This window comes from Fistularia commersonii, chromosome 16 (assembly GCF_037954325.1).
Source record: "Fistularia commersonii isolate RoL2024-O1a breed Wild chromosome 16, RoL_Fcom_v1.0, whole genome shotgun sequence".
NCBI lineage: Eukaryota > Metazoa > Chordata > Actinopteri > Syngnathiformes > Fistulariidae > Fistularia > Fistularia commersonii.
In genome coordinates this window covers 13,190,614-13,204,642 of record NC_141299.1, presented here as the reverse complement: position 1 = coordinate 13,204,642, position 14,029 = coordinate 13,190,614, and the positions used below count along the sequence as shown (strand labels likewise).

The window sequence follows — 14,029 nt, the reverse complement described above, 5'->3', positions numbered from 1 at the left end:
CCACATAGGTAATTTATTCATTCCCTCATGCATCTAGAGTTATTCTCGTGCCAAGGTTTTGCGATGCTAAAGATAAGTGAACTCTTGAATATTTTCTTTAAATGTCTGACAAGGAGAAAAGCTTTCGTAAATTGTTCCTTTATGTCGAACCCGTCACAGCACACTGACTTATGTTGAGTATATTTCTGCAAAATATAATATGATTATATTCTTTATTCCTTTGTATTAGCCTTGCAAACTGTACAAACCCAGATTGGTCAGACTGCTCTGAGTGCACGTACGTATCGTGTCAGGGACTAGTTTGTTAAGAATAAATGCTTTTGAAGTAATTCTTTTAAAGTGAACCCTATTGGTGCAACCACTCTTTGTGTCTCTAAATCACAGTATTGATTTCTTAGGTGCTGAATAATACCCTCAGAAACGCAGCATGTAGGATCCTTGTCTGAACCTGATATGTGCCATTGTTGTCTCCCTTAAGGTTTAAAGGGATATTCTATTCTAATACATTAAAAAACAAGCAGGCAAATACTGTCTCTCCCTCTCTTTCCATTCTCATATTTTTATGTTCTCCATTCGCTTGCCCACACACTACAATCGAACAAAATATACAGTTTTCCCTCAAGACCTTATAGCTGGTCCTACCTTATAATGTTTCATTATATGCAAGGAATTACATGCGTTTGTTTTGTTCAACAAGAGGATCTCTTATTTCGCCTGCTCCTTTTCGTTCCCGTATGACTTCCGCAGACTTGTGTGGCTGTTTCTTTCTTTTTTTTTCTTTTTCTTTTCCTTTTTTTCCTGTGATGGATTTTAATGCATTCGTGTGCCTCTATTGATATAGAATGACACTAAATTTGGCGCCAGTTGGATGGTCTTTGTCCGGCAGGAACAACGTTCAAGTGATGTTTATTGGATTAGTCTAAGGATTTGCAGAGATTTGAAGAGACTCCTCGTTTAATAGTAAATATTGTTGTTTTGTTAGCTTTGCTTATTTATTTTTGTTGTTAATTTTAAACTGTTTGGTATAATGCTCAGTCATCTATCTAATGCCTGTATTAACATTGCTATCACTCTAACTTGGTGATCTGATTTGATTTCAGCTTAATCTCATCTTCCTGGTCATCACTATGTACAAAATGGTGAAGCACTCTACCACCTTGAAACCAGACTCTAGCCGACTGGAGAATATAAAGTAAGTGAAGTATCCAGTGCTGAAAATGCACATCTGGTTTATCAGCGTTATGACAATGGTATTATTTTGTCCGTACTTCAGGTCAAATAACATTTCTTGTACTCTTACGGTCGTGATTTAACTTAAAACTAAGCGTGAAGCTTTTCCTCTCTGAACTCAGTTGAATACACTAAGATATCCCATTTAACATTTTTTTTACTTTCAAATGCATATATAAAAATGAATATATTTTATTAGAAATAAAAATCATTACATATATATGGAAAGTCAAATATTACTGAATGTTTGAAATACACCAGTGGTATGACTGTGCTATAATGATGACTATACTGACTCTGTCGTCGGTCATTTTGTCCCTTGGTATTTTGCTTGAAAATGCCTGCAACAGAACTTTGCATTATCATGACACAAATCTACCCTGCACTGGTTGTGAGGGATAAAAGGAAAATGGATTTTTTTTTTTGTTGTTTTTGTTTTTCCAACTTAGTGAATAACAAAAATATCTTTATTTTTAAAGTTTAGTTTGTCTTGATCTGTCAATTTGTATGATGTGTTTTTAAAAAGGACATTTTCTGAAGACTCATTAATTTCTTTATTGTATTTTATTTCATCAATGTATTTTACATTTTGTTGTAAAATTAATCCTTAATTTATACAGAGGGTCTTTTCAAGAGAGTGTGTGTGTGTGTGTGTGTGTGTGTGTGTGTGTGTGTGTGTGTGTGTGTGTGTGTGTGTGTGTACATATTAACTCAAGTTTTCAATTAAACTGCTTATTTGGACCACAGTATTTTTGTACTGAGAATATATATTTTTTATGTTCTCTTTACAAAGATATCCAGCATTAAAGCAGTGTATTAACACTAGAAATCAAAATCACAGTCAGAACTGGCCTTAAAAAGATCTCTTGCTTCACAGATGGAGTACTCTTATCAAGGAAACCATAACAGAAATAATTTACTTAATACGTCGCAATGTTTCATTTTTTTTTCTTCTTAAATATGATTGCAACAAACTGTGTTTATGGTGCACAGCATGTTAACAATTTCACAGCGGTCATTTTGTCTGTGCTCCCATGTCAGATTCGTCTAAGAGTCAGGTTTTGTCCAGTGTCCTTGCATGCCGCATGATAGAATGTTGCATTAACAAAAAAAACCTCTCCTTTCTTCTTTTCTCCTCACCATTGTCTTTGCTGTCCATACCAGTACTTATCGCGTTTGTGATGGATACTATAATACTGATTTACCTGGGTAAGCTTCTACTATCCACCTCAGATAGCTCCATCTACTCAACTCCACCCTCACATAAACATGCAAATTTGACCACAGACAATGTACTCTGTCCAAATGGTTTGCTCAGAATATTGTAATTGAATCATCAACAGCAAAACATCCAGCTCAGTCTTTGATAGACCCACTATTCGTTTACCTGCGGTGACTTTCAAGAATCAAAGTTTACAATATCTTAGTGAAATGCCATCTAATCTCCACAGTTGAATCCTGTGATCTAATTGTGTTTCTCTCTTCCTGCTTATCATGCTTTCTAGCTATGAAGATAATAAACAGTTTCTCAAGTAAGGACATGCTGCTTAGACCTCTTCAGCTTGTAGTTATACTCTTTTCTTTGCTCCTTGGTTCTTTCCTCTTGCCCTTTTTTGTGCATTTTTTTTTTTTTTTTAATTCTTGCTAGGTCATCTTCTTCCAAACTCTTTCCTCAGAGATATTCATCCACCGTTCATGTGATCTTTGTATCCATGACCATCATGTAGAAATCCATTGTGTTTGTTTAACATTTTAGCATTGAATCGTGAACTGTTGTTCCATATCTGAAGGATCACACACAAATCAAGGAATCTTCTTTTTACCTTTACCTCCTCCCACATCTGCCTTGTGTTGTGATAATGTTCACTGAATGTTTACTTTATAACATTTTAATATATTTCCAAAAAATATTGAAATAACTGTATGTTTGGCAGGATTTTCTGATGCATTTACTGACTTACTGTCTCCGCCGACTATAATGTGCTGTGTCCTCTAACACACAGTATTATTTATCAGATTAAGGTGTTGGTCCTCTGTCTGCTTGAGGCCAGGAGTTTCATCTGACTCTGATATGTGACCTGTGTATGTGTGGATGTATGGAGCGTTGTGATGGCATCGAGGTGTTTTCATTTTATTGTTTTCCTCACCTCACCTGGTTTATGGTTTTCCTTAAGACTTTCACAGCTTTGGTAAAACCGAATCATTTTGTCCGACCGGAAAACACGTCTCTGTAATGGTGGTGATGTTGTCTTCCTGTGTTTGTCTTTACTGTCCTTCAGATCCTGGGTAATCGGTGCCTTCGCTCTGCTGTTTCTGCTGGGTCTGACATGGTCCTTTGGACTCTTTTTCATCAATGAGGCCTCGGTCGTCATGGCGTACCTCTTCACCGTATTCAACACCTTTCAGGGAATGTTTATCTTCATTTTCCATTGTCTTCTACAGAAAAAAGTAAGTGTTTTCTGCAGACAATGTCTAATGGTTGTTGCAGGATTTAGAACTCGGTGCGGCGGACGTTATGTGAAAAACAGATTCAAATTGCCTTGAACATCTTTGGCTACAATTTATGAAAAAAAAAAACAACATTATACGTACAAACTTGTCTGTTTGTGCACGCAGGTCCGCAAAGAGTACAGCAAGTGCTTCCGCCACACATACTGCTGTGGAGGGCTGCCGACTGAGAGCTCTCATGGTTCTGTAAAGACTTCCACCACACGGACAAGTGCACGTTATTCATCTGGTACACAGGTAGCCCTGAAGCTTCATCCAGTCAACGGTGTCAAAAGAGAAAAAACACAGTTGCTCTTAAACAACAAAAGCCACTTTTCACAATTGGTATCTTCTGTAATGCATGAATACCTCTTCTGTTCTGCCCTCTTGAGTACATGCTTTTATCTTTTTCCCCCACTAATGTCATGTGCATGGGAAATACTGCTGCTCTATTAAATTGCAATCATCTATTGCTGAAGGAAAGCCAAAGTTGCCCAAAATATTACTCTATTATTATTATTTTGTTGTTTTTTTTTTTTCTAGAACCGCAAATATACATGGTAAGAAATCCCCCTAGATCTACAGACCCCATCACGTGGTTTTCAAGAGATTAAAGACAGAAGCCGGAGTCATTCACTAGTTTGAGTCCCATATAATGAGCGCAGACACATACAGTGAAAAGGAGAAATAGTACTTGCGTTGCCTTGCAGCAAGTTTAAAGTTATTAGGAATGAAAGAGTTCATATAGTTAAGATAAATGAAAGTTGATCTGAAAGGTGAGCGGGCTTAATTTAAGTCCTAATGGCTGTCCCTTGTTGACCTGACAGAGTCGTATCAGGAGAATGTGGAATGACACCGTAAGAAAGCAATCTGAGTCCTCCTTTATCTCAGGTGACATCAACAGCACCTCCACCCTTAACCAAGGTCAGTTCACACCTCATTTCTCTCCACATGCACACCTATGCACACATTTCATCATCTAGCTAAAAATACCTTCTTCAGGTTCCAATGATCTCATACCACCACCGAGGATGATACCCTGGTAATCATAATAAATGTCTTCAGCTTCTAAAGAAGAGCAGTACGGTTAAAAATGGGGAAAAAATAAAAAATATATATATATATATATATATCTAGGCCTTTGGTCTTCACTCCCTTTTCTGGCTACATAGGATTACAAAAATCCATCCTCAAATACGCTGCGCACTGTCATTCTAGGTGGTAGTGTCAGTGTTAAACTGGGGCAATGTTAAAAAATGTTATGTTTGTGCCGGCTGTCCAAATAACACAGACAGACATGGAATAGTGGCAAAACAAAAACAGAAAGTAAATGTTATTTCTACACCCCACAAAAAAAAAAAATAGAGTGGCCATTTGTTACCCCGGCATCGACGCAGGCCTCTTACACTTTTAAAAGGATTTTATGAGAAAGAGAAAAAAAAAAAAAAAAAAAAAAAACAACTGTCATTTATTATTTAGTTTGAGCACAAATATGATGATGAGAAGATGATGTTCAACTCTGGCTGACCTGTAGTGCTTAGTGCATTGTTAGGCTCTCTGCATCCTCTAAAATGCCTTTCCGAGCATGCAAGGGAAAGGGAGGTTCTTACTGAGGATATATAACAACCCCTCCTCAGAGCAATGTCATATTCCTTTGCTTTCTCTTTCTTTTATTTTTTGTTATGACTCTCAGAAAAAATAAATTTTACATCGGATGATATTGAGCCAATTTTGATTAGCTGACAACACAAAAGTAGGGGTTTTGTCCCTTATAATACAGCTCCAAGAGATGTTAATGTGAAAGTTGGATATTGATTACTTCGAGGTGTAGAGGACTAGTTCCCTCGGGAGTTAGTGCACTAAACAAGCCCTCTATCTCCTGAAAGCACTTCTCCGTCGTTTAAAAATGTTGCAATGGACTTCCCCATGTCACAAATAGTATTTAACACAAGTGATCAATGACAATTCAAATACTTCAGATTCAATAAAAGGAAAAGTTGCACAGAGAGATGACATATCGAAGAAAACAGAATATTTTGTCTTGTATAATATCAAACCTTCAAAAATATTCCTCTCTATGTAACTGGATAAATTCAATGTCTGGACTTAAGCTTTTGCACAATGATAGAAATCCAAGCAGCTATTGGAAAAGAGAAAAAAGGTATATTATTAAATTGACAATATACGTGCATTGATGTTATAAAGGTTTTATTAGAACACATACTTTTGAAATTTCAAGCAAGAAAGAAAGAAAGAAAGAAAGAAAGAAAGAAAGAAAGAAAGAAAGAAAGAAAAATGTGAGCAAAGACAGCAAAAGTATTTTGGCTCATGCAGAAGAGGCTGGTTTACTTGCATCTCCCTTGTTGCTTCTCAGACTTTATTCTGTAAATAAACAGTCGAGTTTCACATTTTGGCAGATGCACCACATGTCTCAAAACATAAACTTTCTGAAAAATTCATTAATATTTTTCGTGACACTTGCTATCGACCGAGCGTGCCAAAATTTATCTTCTGCTCTTCTGTCTTGTCGCTCCAGGAATGACTGGGAATTATCTACTAACAAATCCACTTCTTCGACCACAAGGCACTAACAATCCCTATAACACCTTACTGGCCGAGACGGTTGTATGTAACACCCCCACGGCTCCTGTGTTTAACTCTCCAGGTGTGCTTACTTAATACTTTCACCTGTATTCAGGCTTTTCTTCTCTTGCTGCTTTATTTCTGTCCCTCCCTCCTCTATTTAGTCTGCAAGAGGCCAAATGAAAAGCAGGATGTACTCCAGTGCTGTATTTCCTGTTGAATGTACTGTCTCTCAATGCCTTATGAAATAAATTTATGTTTTTGGGTCAAGGTTGCACATACAGGCACTTTGGCAACACAACACGTACATCATGTGACAACAGTCGTTGAAGAAAAAGCATTCTTTTACAGTTCAGTTACAATTAATACATATGTTAAATACTTATTTGCTTGTCCTTGAATGTCAGGAAAGGCACCGTAAAATAAATGTTGTTATTATTATTATTATTATTATTATTATTATATACATTATTTTGTTACTTGTTTATTTGTCTATTACATTGATAAATAATAAATATAATATCATATCATCTATATTATTATATCATATTATTTTATATGATATAATACTATTATAATAAATATGATATAAAAGTGTAATACATAAATGTAAGCATATTTATTTATGGTGCATCTGGTTCAATGGTTGTGTAAAATCACGTAAAGCAAATTGTTTCAATGACAGAAATATTGAATTCAATCCTGTTACAAACACAATGAATGCCTACTTACTCTGCCAAATTTTACAGACTTGTCTTATATCCTATAAATGATTAATTTGTGTTGCTTTAGTGGACTATTCATTGGCAAACAATAGTTAGTTATAATTGTAGTATCAATCAGTGCCTTACTGAGCTTCACGGCATTCCTATAGTCCAGAGAGATGAAGTCTTTAGTGCTTAAATGTAAATCAGTGCTTTTATGATGTGCTATTGTAAAGTGTTGCCAAAGCATCTAATGTAACTTTTGCAGTAGGTTGTCTATGGATATTTATTTATCAAAAGCAGATTGGAAAATATTCCAACTGGCTGCTTTAGCGAATAAATTCCGCTGTATAAACAGTTTTGTGATGATAAAGGCTCTTCTAAACATGATGGAACAGAATTAAGCATCTCTTGTCGTGTTTTGTGCTTTTCCCCTGTGCTCTCCTCTAGTGACCTACAGAGAGACAAGTATGGGAGTAAAACTTAACTTTGCCTATCAAATGTAAATTTTTTTCAGCATGCTTTTTAAAAAAAACAACCAAACCCGTGGCACAATCACTGGTTACTTGAGGCCATTAACACACACACTCAGTGAGCAAGTGGTTCACAAAATGAACTAATCAAATTTTACTCTTGAAACTAAGATTTATTTGGTCATTTTAAGTTGTCATCACATTTACTCTGTCACCTTTCTTAATTTTAGTCAATGTGCTGCATCATAGATCTGGCTAAAAGGTGCACTTGAAAGAGATTTTTAAAAAAAATATTTCTTTGCTCCTTTTTTTGTTGTTTTTGCCCGAACATTTCTGCCCTAATATGAATTTGGCTTTCGGCAGTCGCACTGTTGAGCGAAATGCTGCGACAGATTTCCAGAAAAACCCCGTGAACACTAAATTGAATAAAAGTCCTAAGCACACAGTTCATGGCAGCAGCTCTTTAATTTCCTCATTAGTTAAGATCTTTCACATTTACTTCCTTTAAGAGACACTAACAAACACTGTAGTATGTCTGTAGCTTGGTTAGTCTTAATTTCTACATCTGCCGTTTTGCAAGACGGTGCGATAGCCATAACAGAGCAAATTTTTCCCTTATCGCCCATCTCAATCATGGAATAACAAATAGTTTTCATTTTCCCCTTACTGCTTTCCATGACCTCTACGGTTAGTGGAATTCCTAGCGTGGCTGTGTTATTCCTGAGCTGTTCTGCCTAGACGGGTGTCTCACTGGGAACTGTCACAGTGACGAATGCCAAATGCTGGGCTGTGGGCAAGCGCTGACCTTTCCCAACTTTGGGAAACTCCCTGGAAATAGCGAGGAAGTGTACCAACATTCAACGAAAACTTCCGATAATTAGAAGAAAAAGCTGTTCAATGCATGCCTATTTAATTTGCTGAACCCTTGCTCTCGCTAAGTTGATATTATGATTTTTGTTTTATGTTTTGTTGATTTTTGAGTGATTTTTCTTCATGATACAATAAATCATTTTACTTTCTTTTGTACATCAGCTGCTCTTAGACCAGATAGCCTGAGCAGACAGACATGATGTGAGTTGTCTAAAGTGAGTCTTTTCACCTGCTGTGTGTGGTGATGGTGGAGTGCTGCTTGTGGGCTCCTCTTGTAGTGAGAACGAAGATGGCTGTCCCATATTTATACATGACTATTTCCCTTTATGTCGATGTTATCTTTTCCCATCTCTGTACTGTTTTTTTCCCCTGGCACATCCAATGTATTAGTTGCTAGAGAACCTGTAAGTGTTGTAGCTTGCCTTTTTTTGGCTTCATAATTGTGGACATCTACTTTGCTGGTGTTTTGTGATGGTGATTACTGTCTCAGTTTGTTTATTAATGTTGTTTGGGATACGTTTTTTTTATTGTTTTGTCACATTTGTGGCAGGATAAAATATAAAATGCTCTACTATATTTTCCAAGAAATGTATTGAGACCAATTCAAAATTAATCAGGTGAAAAAAGTACAATTACTCAGCCCCATGCATGTATATCTTGTGAATGTAAGGGATTGTGCCAAAGTAATAATTATGGCATGGCTTGATTGGACTTGAGTTTTATATGCAAAACTGCATCCTAAACAGCATTAAACTTAACTCCTGTAATGGATTTTGGTTTTGACTAATGTGAAATGCCCTCACCTTGTCTTCTGTTTACAGGGCACTCACTGAACAGTGCGGTGAGGGATACAAGTGCAATGGATACACTACCGCTAAATGGTAACTTTAACAATAGCTACTCGCTGCGCAATGCAGACTTTGGCGACAGTGTGCAGGTAGTAGACTGTGGCCTCAGTCTGGACGACGCTGCCTTTGAGAAAATGATCATCTCTGAGCTAGTACACAACAACCTGCGTGCCTGTAACAAAAGCCACCAACAGCAACAGCAGCAGCACCCCAGCTTTCATCATCCAACTCCCCACCAGCAACCACTCCAGTATCACCATCGTCACAATCATGCAGAGGGGCCGCAACCCAAAGTGACAGTGGTAGGCCACAACAGCGGTGAAGGTGGTGCCGCCGTAGCAGACGGTTCGTCCTTGGTGCACATGGGTGGCACAGTGGGCCTCCAGCTGCACCATCAACAAGAGCTGGAAGCGCCGCTTATCCCCCAGCGGACTCACTCCCTTCTCTATGCACCCGAGAAAAAAGTGAGGACCGACGGGGGAGTTGAGACATTTGGTGGTCAGCTGACATCGACAAACAATGACGAAAGTTTGCAATCCCCAAACAGAGACTCCTTGTACACTAGTATGCCTAATTTGAGAGACTCTCCGTACCCTGAGAGCAACTCTGACGTGTTGGAGGACTTGTCCCCTGCCGAGAGAAGTGAAAATGAGGATGTTTATTACAAGAGCATGCCTAACTTAGGAGCTGGAAACCAACTCCAAGCCTATTATCAGATAGGCAGAGGAAATAGCGATGGTTACATTATTCCTATCACAAAAGATGGTTGCGTCCCTGAAGACAGTGTACGGGAGGGACAAATGCAGCTAGTGACAAGCCTTTAAATGTATTTAAATGAACCCATTTCTCTTCCACGTCATTTGCAAAAGAAACAAACTCTGCTTAATTTGTCAAATAAACAAATTAAAACAAGTAAACAAAGAATTGAATGAGAACGTACAATCTCTGTTAAATTTGCAAACCTCTCTCACCTTATCTCCATGACCATCTTCTTTTCCCAAACCTACCACTGCTGACCGACCTTTTTCCGCAGACCAACAGACTTCATGCACAGCAACAGCTGGGCAATGTTTTGATGAGACTGTACATAAAATGCTGAGTGAAATTTCAATTTTTAGTGGAAAGCCAACTATGTATTTAAATGTGCTGCTGCTGTTGAATAATGGGAGAAAAGTTTAAGGTACAAAAGTAAAAGTAGAAAATACAAAAAATAAGTACTGTCTTCATCAAATCAGCAATTTTTCAGTCAAAAGGTTGTACATACACTTCCCGACATCCTTGTTGAAGCCTGTGTTTTTATTGTGAATACAACAACACTCCTGGACCAGGACGAGGACTCTGTAAAATGTTCCTGTGCAGACTGTTTCAAAAGGAATATAAGGTCCTGGTCGTTCTTCATCACCATGAAGTTTGGATTGTATAACCACTAGCAATCAAACCCCTGGCCTTATATTTTCTCAACTGTACATTGTTGTCAAGGAAAATGGCTAAATATATATTTTGTTGTATTGCTAGTGTAAACTAAAAAAAAATAAAATAAAAAAAAATAAAAAAAATAAATAATGGGAAAGTAAATATGATGAAACATTTTATTTGCAAAATTGACCATTTTGAGAGACTGCTGTCTTCAAGTTACACCTAATGTTATACAGTGTGTTTATGGTTCCAACACTTCATTCATGGTAGTATGTTTGAATGTAAAGGCCTAAGAAAAGAATGGAGAATCAAAACTATTACAAGGATTCCATTATCAACTTTTGCACTTGTGAACAGTGTTTTTTTTTTTTGTTTGTTTTTTTTTTTAATTTAAATTGTTTCATTGGTATTGCCCATTGACTTGTGTTTATTGATTTTACAGGAGTGGCATTACATTTCTAACAGTGATGGGAAAGTGCAACAAAAATTAGACCAACTTTGTCAATAAAGTTTCTATCATACCTAGTAGTTCTTCCTCCAGGGTTGGGACAATTTATTTATTATCTTTCTAAAAATGAATTGGAAATATGTGAATACCTTTCAGCACTGGTATCAATGCTGTACTGTAGCTCATGGTTTAATGTAAACGTGTCTCAAGGGGCTCATCACGAAGACTGATGTAAAATTCGACACTTGTTTAATAAATACAATAAATGTGAGATTTTTTGTCAAATGCCAGTTGCTTTTAATGGTTTGTGTTTTTGGTACTATTTGAGAACAGTTTAACTTATTTTGCTATGGGCAAAATACATTTTTTGACTCAGGTTGTTAATGCCGAGCACCTTGAAAGGTAAATTTGTGAAATTGTTTTCAGGGGAATCATTTATTTGCTTTTTGTTTCACTTTTACTTTAATCACTGCAGAGTAGACTGAGCCCGTTCACCATACATGTTAGAAAGCCAAATCTTTCCATGTTATTCAAAGATGAGAAACTCAGGTAGGAAAATTGCATTGTAAATGATTCTCTTGTGTGGTTGTGACACTAATAAAGATTCAAAACTGACACTGATTCACAATATTGTCCACTTAGTATATTTCTGAATGAGCACTAGTTTGGGTAACAGTAATGAGCTCAGTACCATAGAAATCTTGTAATATGTTGGTTTTAATACTGTGTGGGTGTAGAAATGTGTCTATGGACCTAACTAATGGTCTGTGTTCTGGGTGACTGCAGATGTAAAAATATATTGTACATGATCTGTCCAAGTTAGACACATATTTGCTCTAATTAATGCCTGCTGCTGTCGAAGCCCACCATAGCTTACTGTGCCTGAGGTAATGTAAAACTACAGAATTTTATGATGATACCAAGTGTGATTGTCAGCTCTCAGCAGGTTAGCGGGGCACCATTTGGTCTGGATAGAAATGACCCAGATCTATGAAAAAAAAAAAAAATGCATTGATAACAGTTTGGGTAGCTGATGGTTTTCCCTTCATCCATAACTTTAATAATTGTGTGTGTTTATTCATTTTTTTTAGCTTAACAGATGGAGTAACAGACTAAGGATACTTACCAGTTACAAAAGTGGCTATCAGGTGAGCACCTTTTGGAAAAATGCCTGTTTCTTATTGTATCCTTGGTAAGTGTGTGAGTGTGTGTAAAATGCAGTAAAATAGTGGAAAACCCATGTGAATTCCCAACCTTTAAATTGGAATTTCGAGAATATGTTCAATCAAAGGCTGTAAAATAACTTGGTATTTAGTCGTTACTGTTTAATAATGGCTAAAATTTTAGCTGCAGGTAAATTTCTGCTCATATCGTATAGTGCGTAGTTATAGAAAATACTTGGTTTGGCAAATGAAAATCTACATTTCGTTAGAGGTTGGGGTTTTACTTTATAAATCTGCACAGTGTCTGACCTTGTATAAAATGTTATAATTTTGACAATAACCTTAGTTGAATCACTTTGACAGAACATCTTGCTCATGTCAGCCTGAGATCTAAATGTCTGTATTGGATAAGTGAAGGCTGACAACCTACATTTTGTCACATCTACATGAGCTCTGTATCCACTACAACACCATCACTGAAAGTTTTAAGAGTATGTGGCTGTTAGTTAGATTAGGATTCTATTACGTTACTTCTTCACAATGCAAAATGTATTCACAGTTAAAAGATTGTACTCAGATTAACTGTCATCAGGACAGGCTTTGTTTATACGCTCAACCACACTGTGAGTAAAAGAAATAAAAAAATGGTAGAAAATAAATATAATATCCCTTTATGAACTCATGTAGAGTAGCCCATTTCCCAGCGGTTCAAAGAACAGGCCAGTAGCAGATAAGCAGTCTCTTAAAGGAAATTAAATCAAATCTGAAATCTTAATGATTCTGTGCCATTCAATAACGTAATGTCAGTGACCTGGGATGCACTGAGGTGAATTATAACAGTTGGACCTTCTGCAAGCCAAAAAGATCCAACTGATCAGTGTGAAGTTGATGTAAATTTTCTTAGGAGACAAATGAATACATTTTTTCAAGATGACATTTTTTTTTTTATAAATCATATTTTAAGGATTAATTATTCATTCGGCATCCAAAAGGCGCCAAAATAGCAACAAAATATCCAGGAGGAAGAATAATAATTTAAGCTGGTGGTTTTGTAGCCTGCAGCTATCCATCAGGCCTTCTAACCATTTAAGAGCCATTTCTAATTCCCCATCTTTTGCTCATGAAGAGACTCTCCGTCAGACATCGATTTAGAAGTAGGCCAGAAGCAGAGAGGCTGAGAGCCATGTTTCCACTGAGGAGAGCCAGTGTTTCAAAAAAAAACTAAAGAATATTATCAGGAGAGTTTAGAAAGTACCGTTCTGGACAGATGAAAAATACACAAAACGGGGAAATGAGTTAAATGTTTAAAAAAATGTGGATATTCATGATTTTGCAACTGAGTGAACCGTTCATGTTCAGAATCTGGATGCACAAGATGTAACTTCATGACACATTTCCCTTGATATTAATAGAAGGTGTAATAAAGTTCATTGTTCTGTCATATTCTAGAATTCTCTTCCACTTCTTTGCTCCTCCTTCCTTCATAGAGTTTCAATATAAGTTTTTTAATTTGTCTGTTTAGTATAAACTTGAATGATCTTTGTTGACTTCTAATCATTTTGCAACGCAACACGTGACTCCTTTTTTCAGTCAATATGTTCAATTAAGTAAAGACGATGAATTTTTCAGTGGATGAGTGAGTGAGTGTTATTGCTACGTATGTGCCAAGGTTAATTCACATGTCATTATATTTTATTGAAAGATACGGGACTATGAGTGTTTTTTTAAAGTTGATATTAGTGTGTATGACTGTGTTTAAAAATGTAACTCAAAGCCCGGGAGATATCCAAGGTTATCAATAACCACC

The 14,029-nt window shown here is 36.7% G+C and overlaps 1 protein-coding gene across 22 annotated transcripts in view; it reads left to right on the top strand.

Annotated features, from left to right (window-relative positions):
- The window catches only part of adgrl2a (adhesion G protein-coupled receptor L2a), an 88,548-nt gene extending 74,863 nt beyond the window's left edge, over positions 1 to 13,685 (top strand). For 4 of the 22 annotated variants that reach the window (XM_086162007.1, XM_086162005.1, XM_086162008.1 and 1 more), the window contains 9 exons: positions 1,101 to 1,192; positions 2,395 to 2,439; positions 2,736 to 2,762; positions 3,510 to 3,678; positions 3,847 to 3,975; positions 4,545 to 4,641; positions 6,254 to 6,382; positions 7,455 to 7,472; positions 9,169 to 13,685. In XM_086162007.1, the coding sequence (XP_086018133.1) occupies positions 1,101 to 1,192; positions 2,395 to 2,439; positions 2,736 to 2,762; positions 3,510 to 3,678; positions 3,847 to 3,975; positions 4,545 to 4,641; positions 6,254 to 6,382; positions 7,455 to 7,472; positions 9,169 to 10,019 (1,557 nt within the window). In that variant the 3' untranslated portion in view covers positions 10,020 to 13,685. Of the gene's footprint in view, positions 1 to 1,100; positions 1,193 to 2,394; positions 2,440 to 2,735; positions 2,763 to 3,509; positions 3,679 to 3,846; positions 3,976 to 4,544; positions 4,642 to 6,253; positions 6,383 to 7,454; positions 7,507 to 8,509; positions 8,563 to 9,168 lie in introns of all 22 variants that reach the window. The other 18 variants (XM_086162011.1, XM_086162009.1, XM_086162012.1 and 15 more) reach the window with 12 other exon arrangements.
- Positions 13,686 to 14,029: the final 344 nt, after the last annotated feature.